General features: G+C 35.8%; 1 protein-coding gene and 1 pseudogene across 4 annotated transcripts in view; one reads left to right on the plus strand and one right to left on the minus strand.

The window, feature by feature from the left end:
- The window catches only part of PTBP2 (polypyrimidine tract binding protein 2), a 50875-nt gene that overhangs the window by 26287 nt on the left and 6235 nt on the right, over positions 1 to 18353 (plus strand). For 2 of the 4 annotated variants that reach the window (XM_036272234.1, XM_036272233.1), the window contains exons 6-9: positions 5889 to 6053; positions 6137 to 6247; positions 10112 to 10307; positions 17621 to 17775. In XM_036272234.1, the coding sequence (XP_036128127.1) occupies positions 5889 to 6053; positions 6137 to 6247; positions 10112 to 10307; positions 17621 to 17775 (627 nt within the window). The remainder of the gene's footprint in view (positions 1 to 5888; positions 6054 to 6136; positions 6248 to 10111; positions 10308 to 17620; positions 17776 to 18353) is intronic. The other 2 variants (XM_036272236.1, XM_036272235.1) reach the window with 1 other exon arrangement.
- On the minus strand, positions 4036 to 4131 carry LOC118638036 (annotated as a pseudogene).

The raw sequence follows: 18353 nt of genomic DNA on the forward strand, positions 1-18353 counted from the left end.
AAAATAAAAATTTTAACCATTCTTAAGCTGTTTCTGTGGGTATTTTCTTATTATTTTTAAGACATTTTCTTGCAGTGTGTCCCTAATTGTTAAATATTATGTTTATTTACAAAAAGTATGGTTTCTTCATGTTTTAAATTAATACTGGATAAATTAGTTAAATAGTACTCTTTCAGTGTTTTTAGGTCCTGGTCACAAACCTAAATGAGGTGGGACTCATTCTGTTTATGAGGTGGGACTTACTATTAGCATAAGCTATTTATACAACTCTGCTGCTTGGACTTTATAAGTTCAATGCCTTTGGTTATTTGACTTTTTATAGGTCTTATGTCTTATGGAAAATTTTTTGTTGAAGCTGTGTTAATGGTTTCCTGGGGGGAAATGTTATGAATGGAGAATTCATGAGTAAAAGAATGGTTTTAGACCTCAAATACATAGTCTGCAGTAATGATATAAAAACTTTAGCTCCTTTAATAGAGTTTTTAGCTAATTAAGTTTTCTGTTTCAGTAAAATCTAAATTGTATCTGGCTCTTTGTCTTGTTGAAAATTTAATGAAAAATGACTCCTCAAAGATTTTAACCTTTATAAAAAGTGACCTATGGTCTTTTTAATCGTTTATAAAAAATAAGCTTATAAAACTCTTTGTCTAAAAGAAAAGGCTAAAATGCCAGCTTTTAAAAATATTTGGTAATAATTTTCATTTCCCTTTCAACCAGAAGTTATGCTTCTTAAGAATTTATCTTGAGGAAATACACCTCAAGAAAATATTCTTTATTGTTTTTACTTAGAATTTAGCATGGCATTTAATGTCCAGTTTTTATTTTGTATCTTAGTATTTTCAGTAATGTTTTAATACATTCTCATTTTGGAAGATTCAAATGAGAGGAACATATAAAAAATAAAAATAAAGCGGCAGTAGCTGTATGTCGGAGAGGGGGATTTGTAATTTTAAATGGGATAACCCATGAAAGCCCGTCAAGTAGTGACATTTGAGTAACAAACTTCAGAGTGGTTAGACACTAAGGCACTTAACTCTTGTCTGGTTTATTTCAGACACAGGGTGACACTCAGTGTTGAAAAAACTGTTTTGCTGCCATATTTTTAATTTTCAAAAGCCCTGGAAATCTTGGATCATCATTTTTGCATTGGTACTAGACATGTTCCATGATTTTACAATTCTTTATGGATAGTAATTAATGATGTTTTGAAAAAGACTTCACTGTCCTCTAAGTACTCTCTTGTTTTCTTCAGTGTTAGCTGTTTATCTTGTCTGTTCATATTTCAAAAGGAACAGTTGGGTTTTACTGGACTTGCATATTTTTCTTTAGTCAAGTAATGAGTTTGATACTAAGCTGGGATCCCCTCAGATGACAAAGAAGTCTTTACCCTGGACCAACAAATTCCCTTTAGAACTTTTGACTCCTTTAAGAGAGAATTTTGTTATTTTTGTTTTTGTTTTTTAATGGTAAAGGGTAGAGAAAGAGAGGGGAAGAGGAGTTTAGCTGTTTGACTTTCTGTTAATCCTTTTATCTCCACTCTCTTCCTCCTCCTGTGAATGTGCCAGTTCCTAATCTGAACCTTGAAGCCCTTTTGCTATATGTTCATTATATCTCCTCTCCATTTGGTTACATTCATTTTCTGTGTTCCAGAAATTGATAAAAATTACTGTTAGCTAATGATGACCTTCTCTGTCTTCATTGTTTGTGTTTATTCCATTTTGTATTCATTTAATAAGCATTTTTATAGGATTTCACAATAGAAGAGAAGCAAATGAATGTGTCATTCATGAATTCTTCCAGAACTGTTCCTCAAACCACCCAGTCCTATCAATTCTCTTGTTATTATCTGCTCAAGTTCCTTCATCTTTCTTGCTACATTGGTAGCTCAGACAAACACTTCTTGGCTATCTTACTATAATTGGTGTTCTTACTGATCTACTTTCTTTTTCCTCTTCAGTTCTTTCTGCCTATGTCTTTCTAAACTGCACACATCATCTAAGGCATCCCTGCAACAAATCTTCTGAGATGACTACAGTCTCTGTCTTCTGGTTGTTCTCACCCTGCTTGCCTACACTTCTGACCTAGCATGATTTCTCTTATTTTCAGTCTTTTGAGGCCACTGTGTCTCTGTGCTGTCCTTTCTGTCTGGAAGATGTGGCTTCTCTTCCTTTGCTACATTACACCCTGTACTTCATATGGCCAGATGCTAGACAGTTTTAGGTGTCCCCTTGGCTAGTTTCCTCTAGAAAGCCATCCTCCCCTCCACAGAGTGGGTTAGGTTTGAATTGAGAACCTTTAATACAAATTAAAATCACAGTGAATTAGTACCTGCTACTCCTAAATGGGCTAAAATTAAGACCAGTAATACCAAGTGTTGATAACAGTGTAGAGAAGCTTGAAGTCTCATTTATGAGTGATGGGAATGCAAGCTGGTAGAATTATTTGTAAGAAAAAAAAAGTAGAAATATTTATTAAAGCTGAGCATATACATAGTCTTTGAGTTAGTAAATCTCCTAGTTACATAAATGAGAAGACACGAATGTACGTTAGAAGATGTGTGAAAAAGTTGACGGCACATCTGTGTGACATCTAGATGTTCAACGGGAGGTAGAATGTGTCGTATTCACTCATTGGAATGCTGTCTGGCAAAAGACAAACAAGCTACTGGTACCAACAAAACATGAATATAATCATAAAATCAATGTTACTGAAAGACGCCAGACCAAGTAGAACAGATACTATGTAGTCCCATTGATACAACTAGGAGAAAGTATGAAGTGTGGCTTCTGTAGTCTGATAATGTTCTGTTTTTTATTGAGATAGTCATTTCACAGATATGGCCAATTTGCGGTGTTTTATTGAGCTGTATACACTTGTAATTTGTGTTCTTTCTGTATATATGTAATAGAATTGGAAATAAATGGAGTAAATATAAACTGACGCACTTGTATGTAATGGATATGTACATATATGTTCTACATGGATGGTCTTTCTGTGAGGGGTGGGTAAGAGAAAGCAGTCAGGGTGACAGGGTTTAACCTTTTGTACCATTTGGATAGTGTTCCATGATCATGTGATTCTTATTTAAAAAGACAATCCAGCCCCGGCTGGTTTGACTCAACAGTTAAAGCATTGGCCCTCAGACTGAGAAGGGTCACGGGTTTGATTCCCAGTCAAGGGCTTATATTGCGCCCAGTCCAGGTCATGTGGGAGGCAACTATTGGATGTCTGTTTGTCTGTCTGTCTCTCTTTCTTCTCCCTCCCCCTCCCTTCTACTTTGTCTAAAACTCAACGGAAAAATATCCTCAGGTGAGGATTAATAAAATAAAATTAATTAGATAAAACAAAAAGACATTTCATTATTTGAAATAGCAGGTGTTAATGTTTTCGTTAGCTGTGATTTTCCATGCTTCTTATTTCATATACTATGTGAAAGGACATGTTCACTAATGAAAAAAGTAATATTGCAATGATCTACTTGAAAACTTTAAATATGTGTTGGGTTAAATACAGCAGATCCATGCATAACATCTTTTGTTAAAACTTTGGTGAGGTACCATAGGAACTAACTCCTGTTCACGTCAGTTAGCCTGTGGTGAAATTGTTTTTGTTACGTCATTTCACTTAAACTCACAGAACCTATCGAGGATGTTAGGTGAGAACTTACTGTCTATTTAAACATTTAAGTTAATAAATGTTCATAGCATTGCTTTAGAAATTTTTTGATCCTCCCTTTTTTAACTGTATGCTCCATTGTAGTGTAAATATCTTTATTGTATTGTATTAAATATCATGTTTCAAAATGTTGGATTTCAATTAGTCACTTTAGCTAACAAATTTATAGGTCATCTTATCTAATTAACATTTAAAAGTTATATATGATCCCTGGTTATGTAGTACTTCATTGAAATGACCATTTTTCCTTCTCAGCTTTATTGAGATATAATTGACATGTAACACTGTTTAAGGTGTAGTGTGTTAATTTGATAATATGTATTGCCAGTGATTACCACCATTGTGTTAACTAATACCTTCAAAAATGAGTAACATATTACAAACTTGCATGTCATCTTTGCAAAACAGCCATGCTAATCTCTCTTTCTAATTTTAGTATATTTGCTGCCAAAGCTAGCACTGACCGTTCTTGTTTATTCTCCTGAGTGTTTTAATTCTTTTGTTCATCACTGTGTCTGTCTGTATTCCTATTCATCTGCCAGTACAGCTTTTTTAAACTTTAAAACAAGGTGGAGGTATTTGTCATTGTTAACATTTAATAATTATTTCCTTTTATAATGATTTTTTGACTCCAGATAAGGTAGAAAGAAATTATTTTCTTATCAGTGACTCTGTCACAGTAATAATGGGAACAGCAGGATAGTTTTAGTAAAGGCAATCATTTTGGAGCATTTAACATATGATTTAGTTGACAGGTTTCTGAAAAATTCTATATGTACGTTTTTTTCACATTTTAAAATCTCAGAAATCAGTGTTCAGTGTCATGGTTTATTAGCAATAGCTTCCTTTGGTTAATCCTTACCTGAGGATATTTTTCCATTGATTTTTAGATAGGGAAGGAGGGAGAGAGAGAGAGAGGTGAGAAACACACATTGATTGGTTGCCTTCTGCATGACCCTGACTGGGACCAGGGATGGAACCTGCAACCCAGGTATGTGCCCTTGACCGGGAATAGAACCAGAAACTCCTCAGTCTTCAGGTGGACGCTCTGATCGTTGAGCCAAACTGGCCAGGGCTGCAATATCTTTTTTTTTTTTTTTTTAATCCTCACCCGAGGACATTTTTCCATTTTTTGTACAGATAGAGTGGGAGGGAGAGAGAGGAAGGGAGAGAGAGTGAGAAACATCGACGTGAAGGGACACATCGAGTGGCTGCCACCCGCACGACCAACCAGGGCCGGGGACAAACTGCAACCGAAGTACGTGCCCTTAGCGGGAACCGAACCCGGGTCTCTCCGGACCGCAGGCCGACGCTCTAACCGCTGAGCCAAACTGGCCAGGGCAGGGCTGCAATATCTTACTAGTTATACATAAAATGATGGTGCTGCTTACCTTTGATTGTGTATTAGATACTATAGCATGTATGGGAAATGTCTTTCATATTTTATCTTAAAGTGTTCCTGAGAATGTAATGATTTTAAACTACAGTGTACATCAGTTTTAAATATTTTGATGTCAGTTACACTAGTATGAAAAAAGACTTAAATTGTATTGTGAATATTTGTCTTTTAAGATTGTATTGGAAATAACATTTATGGGGGATCTTCTGGATAATAGAGTAATCCCCTTCTTGAAGTTTCCTATTTGTCTTTTTTAGAGAGTGAAAAATGTTAAAGTTTTATTGTTACTCTAATTTTTTGTTTTAATTCTCACCTGAGGATATTTTTACATTTATCTTCAGACAGAGTGGGAGGGAGAGAGGGAGAAACATCGATGTGAGAGAGATGCATTGATTGGTTGCCACCCGCACGACCCCAGCTGGGGCCGAGGCCGGGGACGAGCCACAACCGAGGTACGTGCTCTTGGCTGGAATCGAACCTGGGACTCTCTGGTCCACAAACCAACGCTCTAACCGCTGAGCCATACTGGCCAGGGCAAATTTTATTGTTATTATAAAACTTCCATCTTAACGTTCTTTTGGGAGTAAATTACATTGCCTATTTTGGCTTGTCCAGCATTGGTCCCAAAGGTACATGATTATTTTGAAGTAAATGTTAGAATGTTTTGAGACAGTGCCTGTCTTAAAAGGATTATTTGAGTGTTAAATTTTATTTATATGTGTTTTAGAAAAGAAATGAGGTAGTAGTGTAACACGTAGCAAATGTAAGAGAAAAGACTGGGTGTGTTTCCAAAGGACTTGTCTTTGCATTTCAGCGTGCCCAAGCAGTTCTCCAAGCTGTGACCGCGGTGCAGACAGCAAACACCCCTCTCAGTGGCACTGCCGTGAGTGAGAGCGCAGTGACCCCCGCCCAGAGCCCTGTGCTCAGAATCATCATTGACAATATGTACTACCCTGTGACCCTGGATGTTCTTCACCAGGTACCTGCATCTGGATTTGCATGTCAACCAGCAAATTGAAGAAGTAATACAGTAGATAATGTTTTCCTTTAATGTTTTATCAGATATTTACTAAGTTTGGTGCTGTATTGAAGATAATCACATTTACCAAAAATAACCAGTTTCAAGCTCTCCTCCAATATGGTGATCCAGTAAATGCACAACAAGCAAAACTAGTAAGTCTAGAGCTTTTTTGAGATGAGATGTTTTTCCATTTACGCATAGCCAATGTTACTGATACCGATGATACCGATACACCATGTATGTAGCATTATAGATTGTATAGATTGTTGTCATTAAGATAATGTTAGAAATGCTTAATATTTTTCATTTAAAAATATGTTTATTTTTAAGAATAGTCATATCTGTAGTTATCTATAGGTTTATGTTATTTATATTTTTGTTTGCTTTAGGTAGAAAAGTTTTGTGCTCTTGAGGAAATAGCAGGATTATATTGTGATGCACACCTGTGTTAAGACTTGTGCTTTCCAGTAGGAGTTTCAACGTAATTAATTAGCTATCTAGATAGTGTGGCCGAAAGACATCAATTACACCTGTGACTTAAGAGATTACGGTTTCTGAATAGGTTCCTAGTCTACTTTTCATTCACATCACTTACATTTTTGTTGTTATATATGGAGGGTAAGAAACTATTAAAAGAAGTGACGTCTTTCCCTGTTGTGGCTACCATTGACAACTGCATGCCACATGTTTCTTCTCCTCGCTCTAATCTGTGTCTGTCTTAGGTCTACCTCTGCTCTGCCTCTAACTCCTTGTGCCGGACTATCTCATGTTACTGTTCCACTGTTAAACTAAACCAACCCTGTACTTACCTTTATCTTGCCTCTTTTTCTCCTTTTCACTCTTTTACTTTCATGCTAATTACAGTCTGTCTCTTAGGTTTTTCTCTATGTTGGCTACTTCTCACTAGTGTTTTAATCATGCTTTAGCCTCCATTTTAAATGATTTACCCTCAACTTTCCATTTCTCTCCTATCATCACCCTGTCTCTCTTCTCCCTTTTCACTTATAACCAGAGTTCTTAAAGAAATAGGCCGTCTTTGTTTTCTGTTTATACTTCTTAATTTGGTTTTAGCCCCATTTACCAATATGTTCTACCCATATCACCAGTGATCCCAACAGTATGAGTAACTTATATCTTGACCTTTAGGTGACATTTGACACTGAACCGCCCTTTTTCTTACAATGCTCTCTTCTCCTGGTCTCTCATTCTTCTCACCTACATTCCCACCTCCTTGACTGTTTCTTCCTTGTCCAGGAAGGTTTATGATGAAACTAATGATTTCAGAATGTTTATTAGTAGGAAAATCCTGCATGAGCTCCTGGTCTGGGATTTTATATTGGTAAATAATTGGCCTAAATATTTTATTAGTATAATGAAACTTAATGTTCTTGATTTTGATAATTTTTTATGACTAGCTAAAGGGATACATTTAAAGAATTTGAAACTTAAGATTTCCTTGAGCATCTGCTAAATCTATGACCCTCAACAGTCTTCTCAGAAAAGTAAGAGACATAGAGAAATAGTAAACCGCATTGAAATAAAAGGGAAATAGTTTTGTTGTGGCTTTTCTTTTTATTCATATGCAGTGTTTCATTGTGCTGCTTCCACATTCTGTGCCTAGCATCTTTTGATGTTTTAGCCATAACTCTTACATTGACTGAAAATATTTTTCCTTTTTTGTATTTGATTTTTCTCCTTCCTTATTTGTGTCCATCTTTCTTCAGCTGACTGTTGGAAATGCCCGGGTTTCTGTTTGAATGCCTCCCCAGGTCTTGGTCGTCTCCTCTTGCTAATAGGCAGTTTTAATTTATATATTTTTATGAGCTAGTTTTCTCTAGCTCTTGAATCTCAGGTATACTTGTGTATCTTCCACCAGCATAAAGACATTTCTTTCTTTCTTTTTTTTTTTTTATCCTCACCCGAGGACATTTTTCGATATTTTGTTCAGATAGAGTGGGAGGGGGAGAGAGAGAGAGAGAAACATCGATGTGAAAGAGACACATCGAGTGGTCGCCACCCACACGACCCAACCAGGGCCGGGGACAAACTGCAACCGAGGTACGTGCCCTTAGCGGGAACCGAACCCGGGTCTCTCCAGACCGCAGGCCAACGCTCTAACCGCTGAGCCAAACCGGCCAGAGCAAGACATTTCTTTTTTTAATTGAAAGTAAAATGTCAACGTTTTCTGGAGGGCTTTCTAACAATTGGCATGTTTATTGTAGAGATTTGGCAGTTACTAACCTCAGTATTGCTTGGAAGGAATTTAGCCCCCCAAATAAACTTGGCTTATTGTGACATTAGTAATTTTATATTGGTACTTTACTTTGTGCATTAATCTAGATACTATGACCCAAAGCCAAGTCTTTTTTTTTTTAGTAAGATACTAGGTTTTTTCTTTGTTATTGGAATAGTGACCTAAGAGTGAATTTCACTGCTCCTGTTTCGATATTCATGCAGTGGGTATGGAGACAGGTTCGATCGCTTGGCTCCCAGCCCCTCCAGGGAGGAGTGCTGCATGAGGAGATGAGCGCTGCTGTCAGGGCCGTGTGCCTTTGCAGCAGGCATTGCACATTCCTCTGCTGTCAGGGCCGTGTGCCTTTGCAGCAGGGCATTGCACATTCCTCTGCTGTCAGGGTCATGCTTGGCTTCCCCACGGCTGTACTGAAATGGGTGAACTTGTGGTGAATTATTTTTTAGGTTACTTTTAGCTTGGCAATATATTCACATAACTTAATTTTGTACATTAAAGGGAAAGGCTTTTCAGAGTGGGAATAAGTGAATGAATTACAAACCTTGTATACTTCAGTAGCTATAGGACACTCCTATTTTTAAGTCTGTCTCAGGTATTTTCTTAGTCAACCACATGGCAATTAAAATAGTCATACTGAGATAATATAAAATTTCTCTTAAATCAAGCATGTGAAAAAATGTTGGTTTACTATTAAAATATTATGGTTCTAGAATTACACACCTAATGGGTTTCAGTCTATGTAAACATCAGCTGTGATCTATCTGTGTTGTTGCCAGAAGAATGTTGTTTCATTTTCAGTGATTTATAGAACTAACATAGTCCTCATTTCTGAACTGCTGTTTTATACAGTGAAGGTTTATTCTTCTCATGAAAAGTAAACAGTATTTCCCTGTTTTCTAATTTATTTCAGGCTGTTACCTAGCTGGAATGGGACTGGTGATTGTGTAGGAGCAGAAAACGCATAATTACAGCAGCAGCATAGTCCAGTATCAGTCATTCATGGTGTCCTTTCCCCCACATGGTCCTTTATGTAGTCCTCATGATAACCCTGTGAGGATGCATGGCCATCTTTGCATCTCTGGTCGGTCTTCAGATTAAGAAAGACTCTGAAGTTCAGAGAGGTTAAGTACCTGGCTCATGGTGACCTAACTGAGTGTAGACTTTCAGCTCTCAAGCTGGCACTCGGCTCCTCCAGAACCTTCCTGGGATGTCATTGGATTTGCTAATTCAACAGGTGGTTCTGATTCAGGTTGAACACCTCAGGTTAAGGACGATAATAGTTTTTGCCCATTTCATAGGAATTGCTAGGTGCATCCCAGTGATATTTATTTGGCTTGAGGTCCTTCATACAATGTGGCATCAAATAGAAGTTACCTCATACAACCATACCAATGGTTAAGTATTGCCATCCAGCAAAAAAGTGTACATATTACATCATGCAGGTTATTATGGTACTACTTTGGCAGGACTGACTGCATTTTGTTAGTTTTAAAAATTAAATTATTTGCAGATTTTTGCAATTTGTACATGTGCCTAACAGGTTGTATTTTAGATTTAAGCAGCTCTCTCTCTTTCAAGAAGATAGTACTTGAGAAATCTAGTTCATGTACAGCTGGGATAGCAAAGAAAAATGGATGACATTTTGATCCCTTTCCTGGTGGCTCTTATGTACAGGTTTTCATGGTTGAGTTTTATTGTCAAAGTCATAACCGTTAGCTAATGCTCATTCCTTAACATTGCTCATATGCTTTATTTACTTTCACAGGCCCTAGATGGTCAGAATATTTATAACGCTTGCTGTACTTTAAGGATTGATTTTTCCAAACTTGTGAATTTGAATGTAAAATACAACAATGATAAAAGTAGGGATTATACTCGACCTGACCTCCCATCTGGGGATGGACAGCCTGCATTGGACCCAGCTATCGCTGCAGCGTTTGCCAAGGAGACATCCCTCTTAGGTATGATTTCTATTGTCTATCCCACTTGTCCCCCGTGTGCCAAATGGAAAGTGCCTGTTAAACTCCAGTAAGTACAATGAGCCCCCCATTTTGGAATTTAAGAAATTGTGTTATGTTCTATTTTCCTTGGGTGAGAAGCCATGTGAATTCTGTTGGGAAAACCTAAAGTGTTCTTTGTAAGTTATATTAAAATTATATCAGTTATATGTCTTTCTCCACTCTCACTTTCTTTCCCGAAATAAGAAAAGCTGTAAAATGGAGAAATACTGTTGAGTTCTTCATATAACATTTACTCTTTAAAGTTGATGTGACACCGTCTAGAACTAAATCTAGGTCCAGGACCCTGTGCATATTCTTTAGGGCTAATCTGATTGTTTTCATTTAGCACAGCATAGAAACAGTGAAATATTAACAGGCAAAACCTGGAATGGGAGGAAGACGTATTACACACCCTCTCAAAAAAATTTTTTTACACTGGAAAGAATTTTCTATAAAATTACTTTTTGTATTTGATTTCACCTTGTTCTACAGTGGATTTGACCCATCTAACAAAAACAATACAAAAATTTGCAGCTAATAGTTGATGGAGTTGAGATGAAGAAAAAAATGAGGGAAAATATTATTTTGTAAGTAAAATGAAGTTATAACTTAAAATGGAATCTTAGTTTCCTTTTACTTGATATGTGTGGGAAATTCTTGATTTCTGACATTTGTAAGGTTCTGACCGTTTCTGTCCATGTCAAACCGACTCTTACAATTCAGTTTATGTCTATCAATTAAAAAAGAAAACGCAATTAAAATGAAGTGATTATTGAAAATAGATACTTATTTACTGTAGATATGTAACATTTGTACTAGCCATTTGTAAATATGTAATATAAGTGATACATCTGTGAACAGCAGAGAGACACCCTAATGTAAGTGAACCAGATGACATTTGAAAATAATTCTTTCTGGTGACTTCAGTCAAAATTGACCCTTTGTTCTAATTTTCTGCTACATCTATCACAAGCCATGCTATTCATCTTGGCGATAATAGATGCTTTGGGTTGGTAACATTCTGACAATCTCTGATACTATGGGTCTAGTTTAAGTGTTTATTCCCTCAACTCAGCTTATAAATTAATACTATTTCAAGTTTACCATTTTAAAGGTAAATATGAGAGAATAATGAGTGATACATGACCTGCTTACAATTATTACTATAGATTCTTAAATTCTTTACTGATTCTGTTACTTTATTGGCAAGATAAAAAGCCAACATTTATTGAATGGCTTCAAGGTCTTAGGCATTCTGCTAGGGACTTGGCTGATACATTATTTAATTCCTAGGATATCAAATAGAAGGTGACATCAAGATTTTATAGTTTCTAAGAAGTTTAAAAATTCACACGCAACTCATTAAAGAAACAATTTAAGGGTAAACTACCAAGAAAATTCAGCTAGTGTCAAATAATCACTTCTTTGCACCCTAAAGAGCTGTGTGCCTTTGTCCATGTGTTTGCATTTGGTCAGAAGTCACTTGGCTTCTTCTAGGGATTTCATCACCATTTTCCCTATAATCTCATGGTCTTGGTGAAAATTTTATTTAAAAGTAATAAGTCTTTGTTATAAAAATTATTAAACCCTAGCATAAGTAGCTTTTATCTTACCCTGTGCCTTTATTGTTTTCAGGTGTTTTTATTTTTGCATGAAAAGCATATGAATCAAGTTGCTCAGTTCTTAATAAATTGTCTAGTGTCTTTCAGCTCTGTATTGAATATTTAATATATTTTTGTTTCTTCACTCTGCCTGATGAGAAAAAGAAAATGTTCTGTGGTGAAAATATGTGAATTCACCTTCCTTTACCAAATAACTTCATCATTTACCTCTTTTCATGGCTTTACATCTTGTTATAATTGGGCATTTTAAGTATCCTAAAATAGTTCTGGATGTAGGTGAGTTACATGTTTTAAAAATCAAATAATGGATTCTCTGGTAATTTGGATAATTTATGAGATAACCACTGTTACAGTTTTACTGACAGTTTTACTGAAAATACAAATTCCTATACAAAATTAAAACCATTGTATTTGCAGTTTTGTGTTCTATTGTAATTGCATTTTGCTAAGAATTTTTTTGAAAAAGTATAATTTTAATAGCTGCATAGCGTGATAGTGGATGTATCATACTTTTGAAAATAACTTTGTTGGGTATTTGTTGCACATATTTACATTCTTTTTATTATAATAAGTAGCATGTGACAAACAACTTTTTTCTCCCCTCAAACTACTTGTTTAGGCTAGATTCCTAGAATTGGAATGATTGGATCAAAGAAAATGTTCAAGGCTTCTGATTCTTACTGCAAGTTTCTTTCTAGAAGGTGGTATTGATTTACACTAACATGAATGGTATATGAGGCTGGTGTGGCAGTTCTCCCCCTCTGCCAGCACTGAGTACTCTTTTTATAATTTGCTAGGATCTTCATTTGATAGGAATGTGTCAGATTATTATTTTAATTTTTATTATGATCTATTTTGTATTAAGTGCTTATTCAATATCTATACATTTCCAACTTGGTTGTCTGGATTATTTTCTGTTGGAGTGTACAACGTGTAAAGTGAGTATTAAGGATCTTATATTTTATATGAGCTGATCCTTTGACTTTGTTCACTTAGACTGGCCAGTTTGTGGAAAAGTATTTCTAAATAACTCATCTCAGTTCAAAACTATCCATGTGTACAGGACATTAAGGTAACTTTTCCCCCCATACATCTGGTGGATATTGTATCAGGAACTACTTAGTGTTTTGCTTTTTAAAGTATTCTTTAAATACCTAATGAATACTGTTTAGTGAGGGCATGCCTTCTGGAAGGTGATAAATCTTTGTTTATCTGCTTCCAATGATATTTACCAGTCAGGTGACTTCAGAGTACATCCAAACTAGCCCTGGTGATGTGCATGTCCTGCTGTCTTCTTTACACTGTGCTGTTCAAATGAAATGATGGATCTCCTGTTATTCCAAATGTTCTGAAAGAACACAAGTATGAGGTGGTAATTCTTTCCTGCTAAATATTTAGGGGGATTCTCTTTACCTTGAGAATTCTAGATAATATTTAGGGGGATTTCACTTTACCTTGTATAGTTTTTATATTCTAAATACTTGACTGAATTCAATTATGTTGGAATTGGTATTGCAAATTTTATTTATTTTATACAGTTTTTGTTAAAATTAGTGTTTATACCTGGCTTTTCTGCTTGCTTCTATTACTAAGAAATGCAGTGTCTCAGAAAACAGAATTTATTCAAGAAGGGGACTTAGAAATCTGACGTCTATGTACATAGCCATAAACCTGGAGAATGACTTATATATAGATGCTACTTCAGAGAACAGGGTTATCAAAAACTATTGAGATTACAAATTGAGAATCATTATAATTATCATTTTATCATGTTGAACCAATGGACACAGAAAACAGTATGGTGAGGGAGAGGTGGGGGTTGGGGAGAAAAGTTTAAAAGGGACGTCTGTAATAAAAAAATTAATAGAGTAAGTATTAAAAATAATTAAATTTTAAAGAATGAACTTACTCTTACTTTTATAAAAACAACAGTATAAAACTCCAGAATCTACAAAAACTGTAATAGCAATTAACAAGTTTATTGGAAGTAAGACCTAATATGTACAAAAGAATCACAACAAATAGAAAAATAACATTTTCATTATGAATAGGGCATTAGCAATAGCAAAAAAAAAAATGTGTAGTTAATTTATTAAGGGCTGGGTCACTTTTAGAAAATGTATTAGAATTTTTCATGATCATATTGTCTACATTTTAAAAATTAGGGCAAATAAGCAAAAAAAAGCAAAAATTAGGGCAGATAATAGGTACAAAGAATACTTTTTTTAGAGCTATGTATTTTGAGTTGAATGAAGTAGCAATTAGCCACTCTTGTGAGATGCCTTAAAAGAAAGGCAAAGCAAACTTTTAAGAAATCTGTTGGTGTTAAAATAATTGGTAATTGAGAATAGCTATAATAAGCATTTATTCATAAAGGTAAATATTTAACCCTTACAGACCAGCATTTCACAAGCTCTGCTGCACATTAGTCACCAAGCCCTACCCTGGACTGAGAAGCATTAGGACTGGGTCCTGGGTGTTTGCAATTCTTTAAGATCCCAAGGTGGTTTTGCTGTAGTGAGAGTTGAGAATTAGTGCTATAGACAAAAGTGTATAATTTTTTTAGATTTAAAATGTTAGCTTTTTAAATGATCAATGTCTCATAAGAACAATATAGCTTTTAAGCAGTATTGGAATACTTTTCTTATTCATGACATAGCCATCTGTGTGTTTGTCATGTATAAAATTAACATATAAACTTACTGTTAAAATAAGTATACATTTTAAATTTAGTAAATAATTTTAAAACTTATGTTTTAAATGATTTCTGAAAGCTTTTTTTGTTACTTTTGAATGGGTTATCACATGGTAATTTTTTAAAACTATACTATCAAAGATTTCAATCATCACATATTAATATAATGAATCCCACATAGCCATCACCACCATTCAGTAGTTTTCTCATTGTTTTATCTGTTTCTTTTTTCTGTTATATTTTGAAGCAAATCTTGACATCATGCAAACATTACCATATCTCTAAAGTAATTATATTTTCTTACCAAACTATATATTATCACACTTAGCATATCTGATGGTTATTTCTTAATGTCATCAAATACCCAAACCATCTTTAATTTTTTCCAGTTGATGTCCTGGCCAGTGTGGCCTAGTTGGTTGGAGCATTGTTCCATACACCAGAAGGTCATGGGTTCGATTCTTGGTCAGGGCACGTGTCTAGGCTGCAGGTTCGGTCCTGGTTGGGGTTTGTATAAGAGGCAACCAATTGATGTTTCTCATTTTGATGTTTCTGTCTTTTCTCTCTCTCTCTTTCTCTCTCTCCCCCCCCCTTCCCCTCTAAAATCAATAAACATATCCTCAGATGAGGATTAAACTTTTTTTTTTTTTTTTTTAGTTTTTTTCCAGTTGTCTCAAAAGATGTTTTTTAAGGGTTGATTTGTTCAGAATAGGATCCTCTAAAGGGCCACACATAGCATTCATTTGGAAGTCTTGTGATCTGTAAGTTCTCTGTGTGCTCACCCGAGTTCCTCTGACTGATCAAGGAGCCTGGTGGTTCTGCTAGCAAGTCCCAGCATCTGCACTGGTCTGGCTGTTTCCTTGTGTGTCATCTTAATTTGCTTCTCCATCCACTGCATCTTTTGTGTGAACTAGAAGTTAGCTCCAAAGGCTTGATTAGATTTAGAATTTTATTTATTTTTGTGTAAGCAAAGGTTCTTCATAGGTGTTCCTTGTGCTTCATATTTATCTCCGTAGGAAGCATAAAACATCTGGTTTTCCCACTGTCAGTGCTTTTAGTGGTGCTGAGAGCCTGCTGGTGGTTTCAGGTGGCAGTATTCTGATCCTTCCATTATATTTTTATTCTAACGGTTTTAGTGTCCACTAATGATTGCTGTCTTGACTATTTCATTTGGGGCTGCAAATGTCCCCCCTCCCCTTCAAGGCACACATTCCTTCTACATTAATTGGTTGAAAATCTAAAGTAGAATTTCCTTCATCAACCAGTACTGTCTATCTAGTGATACAGTTTGTGCAGGACAGGTAAATTCTTGTGTTTATTTGCTAATTTTCAGTGGAAGAAGTTATTTACTCAGCTTTTGTTTTTGTTAATTAACCAGGTAATGAATAGGGGCAGGCTAGATTCTTCCCCACTTTTGCTTTAAACTCTGGAAACTGTTGGTTGTTTCTGGTTTCTGGTAGTTCGAGTGGTTTGCGATAGTGAGCTTAGCTTAGAGGTGATGAGTTTTATTTACGTAATTATGGGAGTTGGGGAGGGCTACCATATGGCTCCAAGAAAGGAAGGGAGGTGGGTAAATAACTAAATAAAGCAAATTAACATTTAGATATTTCTTTAAAAAGAGAATTTGTCCCCATAAAATAAAGAACCAGGAAGCAATTTTTTTCCTCAGTAAATGTCAACAGACTAAATCATTTCTCATAGCAAATTGTGAGGGGAAAAAAAACTACCTCCAGACATGAGTGTGAATTGCTTACCCAGTCAAAGGATTGACATCCCTCGGGTATTGTTTTTCTTGTACCATGTGCAGTCTCTGCCTGTGTGTTCCTTTTGATCATGATTCTATAAGATGTGCCTTTTGTGAACCGTTGTCACCGTGTATGCTCCTCCAGTGGAGTGATGGGAAACTCACAGACAGGCTGGTGGGAGAGTAATTAGTGTGTGGCAGCAAGCTAACGAGCCAGCAGCAGTGCTTGTGTGTGAGTGACGCCTGTGTGTCTCCTTTGTGTGTGTATGAACAAGGTACCCTTCTGTTGTCTTTCAGATACCATTTAATAAACACAGGCTATTCAGTGTTTCAGTAGTTGCCAAAGATGAATGCTATTTGGAAATTCTTGTGTTTTTTTTTTTCTTACTGAAACATTTAATAGCCCCACAGGTTAGGAAGAACAACATTATTTCTTGGTTATTTTCATGAATTTGTAAGGCTGCTTTCAGTTAATTGTTCTGTAGGCCATTAAGTAGACTTTCCTAAAAAGAAACGTTCATGACAGGAGTCTTAAAGGCACACGTACTAGTTTCTGAGGAGTGGGCCTCTGGGTGATTGGTATCGATTGAGGGGATTAGCTTTTTTTTTTTCTACCACCATTCACTCTTCCTATAAAAATTTGGATCTATTCTCTAAATGTCTACATATATCTGGGGGGGGGGGGGGCAGTGGTTCCCACTGTAGGAATAGCTATTCAGAAAATTATTAGTTTGATTCCACCTTTATTGCTTAGTTTTATAAGTTGTAATTACTTGTTTAATTTCAGGTGTGAGTTTATGAAGACTATAGCATTTGTTTTAAAAAAGTGTGAGTTGCTGTTATGTTTAAGGTGATTTTTTTTTTTTACATGAGGCTTCTCGCTGTAAACCCTGGGAGGGAATTTTTTAAGTTTCTGACTTGGAAGTATACTACTCTTTTATGCTTTTGTTTGCTTTTCCATAGGAAATGGAATATTTTATATTTATTTTTTTAACATAATACAGGTATGTACCTTAGTTCTAATATTTTTCCCAAACCGGTTGTTTTTCTGTAACGACGCCATACCAGCGAACTGTTTCCCTGATGTTATAAAAATGAACTTTCAGGAGCCACGTGGAGTGCTCAGCCCTAAGTCCTGCAGCCTTCGTGCTTAAGTTGGTGTTTGTAAACGACTTGTGTGTGTTTCGTAAAATACGCTTTATTTTAAAATTAGGGCTTCCTGTTGCAGCTGTTCCAGGAGCTCTGAGTCCTCTGGCCATTCCAAACGCCGCGGCGGCTGCGGCTGCGGCTGCTGCGGGCCGCGTGGGGATGCCCGGAGTCTCCGCGGGTGGCAACACAGTCCTGCTGGTTAGCAATTTAAACGAGGAGGTTAGTGCCCTGGTCTTGTCCTGTTCACCCTTGAACTCCATTTCATCTGTGCAAGTTTTTCATGTTTATTTCATTTTGCACTTGCCTTTTTTTTTTTATGTACATTCATTAGTCAAAGTATTTTTGTATGTTTCTACTTCTGAATAAAATCTATGTACTTGTTTAAGTAATACTTGATTTCCTCAGACAGTCATATCTCATTAAATATATATAATATATTTCTAGCTTAACTACCTATTTTTCCTAAGAAAAATATGGTGAAGTACAATAGTTTGGCTTTTTATCTTTTTGTTGTTTTCAAAGGCAAATGTAATTCAATTTGCAGATTTAACTGTAAAACAATTTTGCTCTTTGCCTTTTCTAATTATTTGCTTGTTCATTTCATGCTTACATGTCATTGCATTTTTTTTTAAATCTTATTTTATGTGAACTACTCTAATACATTTTTCTTTGAAGGTTCTTCCAAAGATCTTGCCGAGGCACTCTTCCAGCCTTTCTTAGTAATTTTTCTTTGCAGTTATTAGTCATTGTCTCCTAAAAATATTTTTCGACTTGATTCCCCCTTGTTAAATAAAATT

Source organism: Molossus molossus, unplaced genomic scaffold, assembly GCF_014108415.1.
Source record: "Molossus molossus isolate mMolMol1 unplaced genomic scaffold, mMolMol1.p scaffold_m16_p_20, whole genome shotgun sequence".
NCBI classification, from domain to species: Eukaryota; Metazoa; Chordata; class Mammalia; order Chiroptera; family Molossidae; genus Molossus; species Molossus molossus.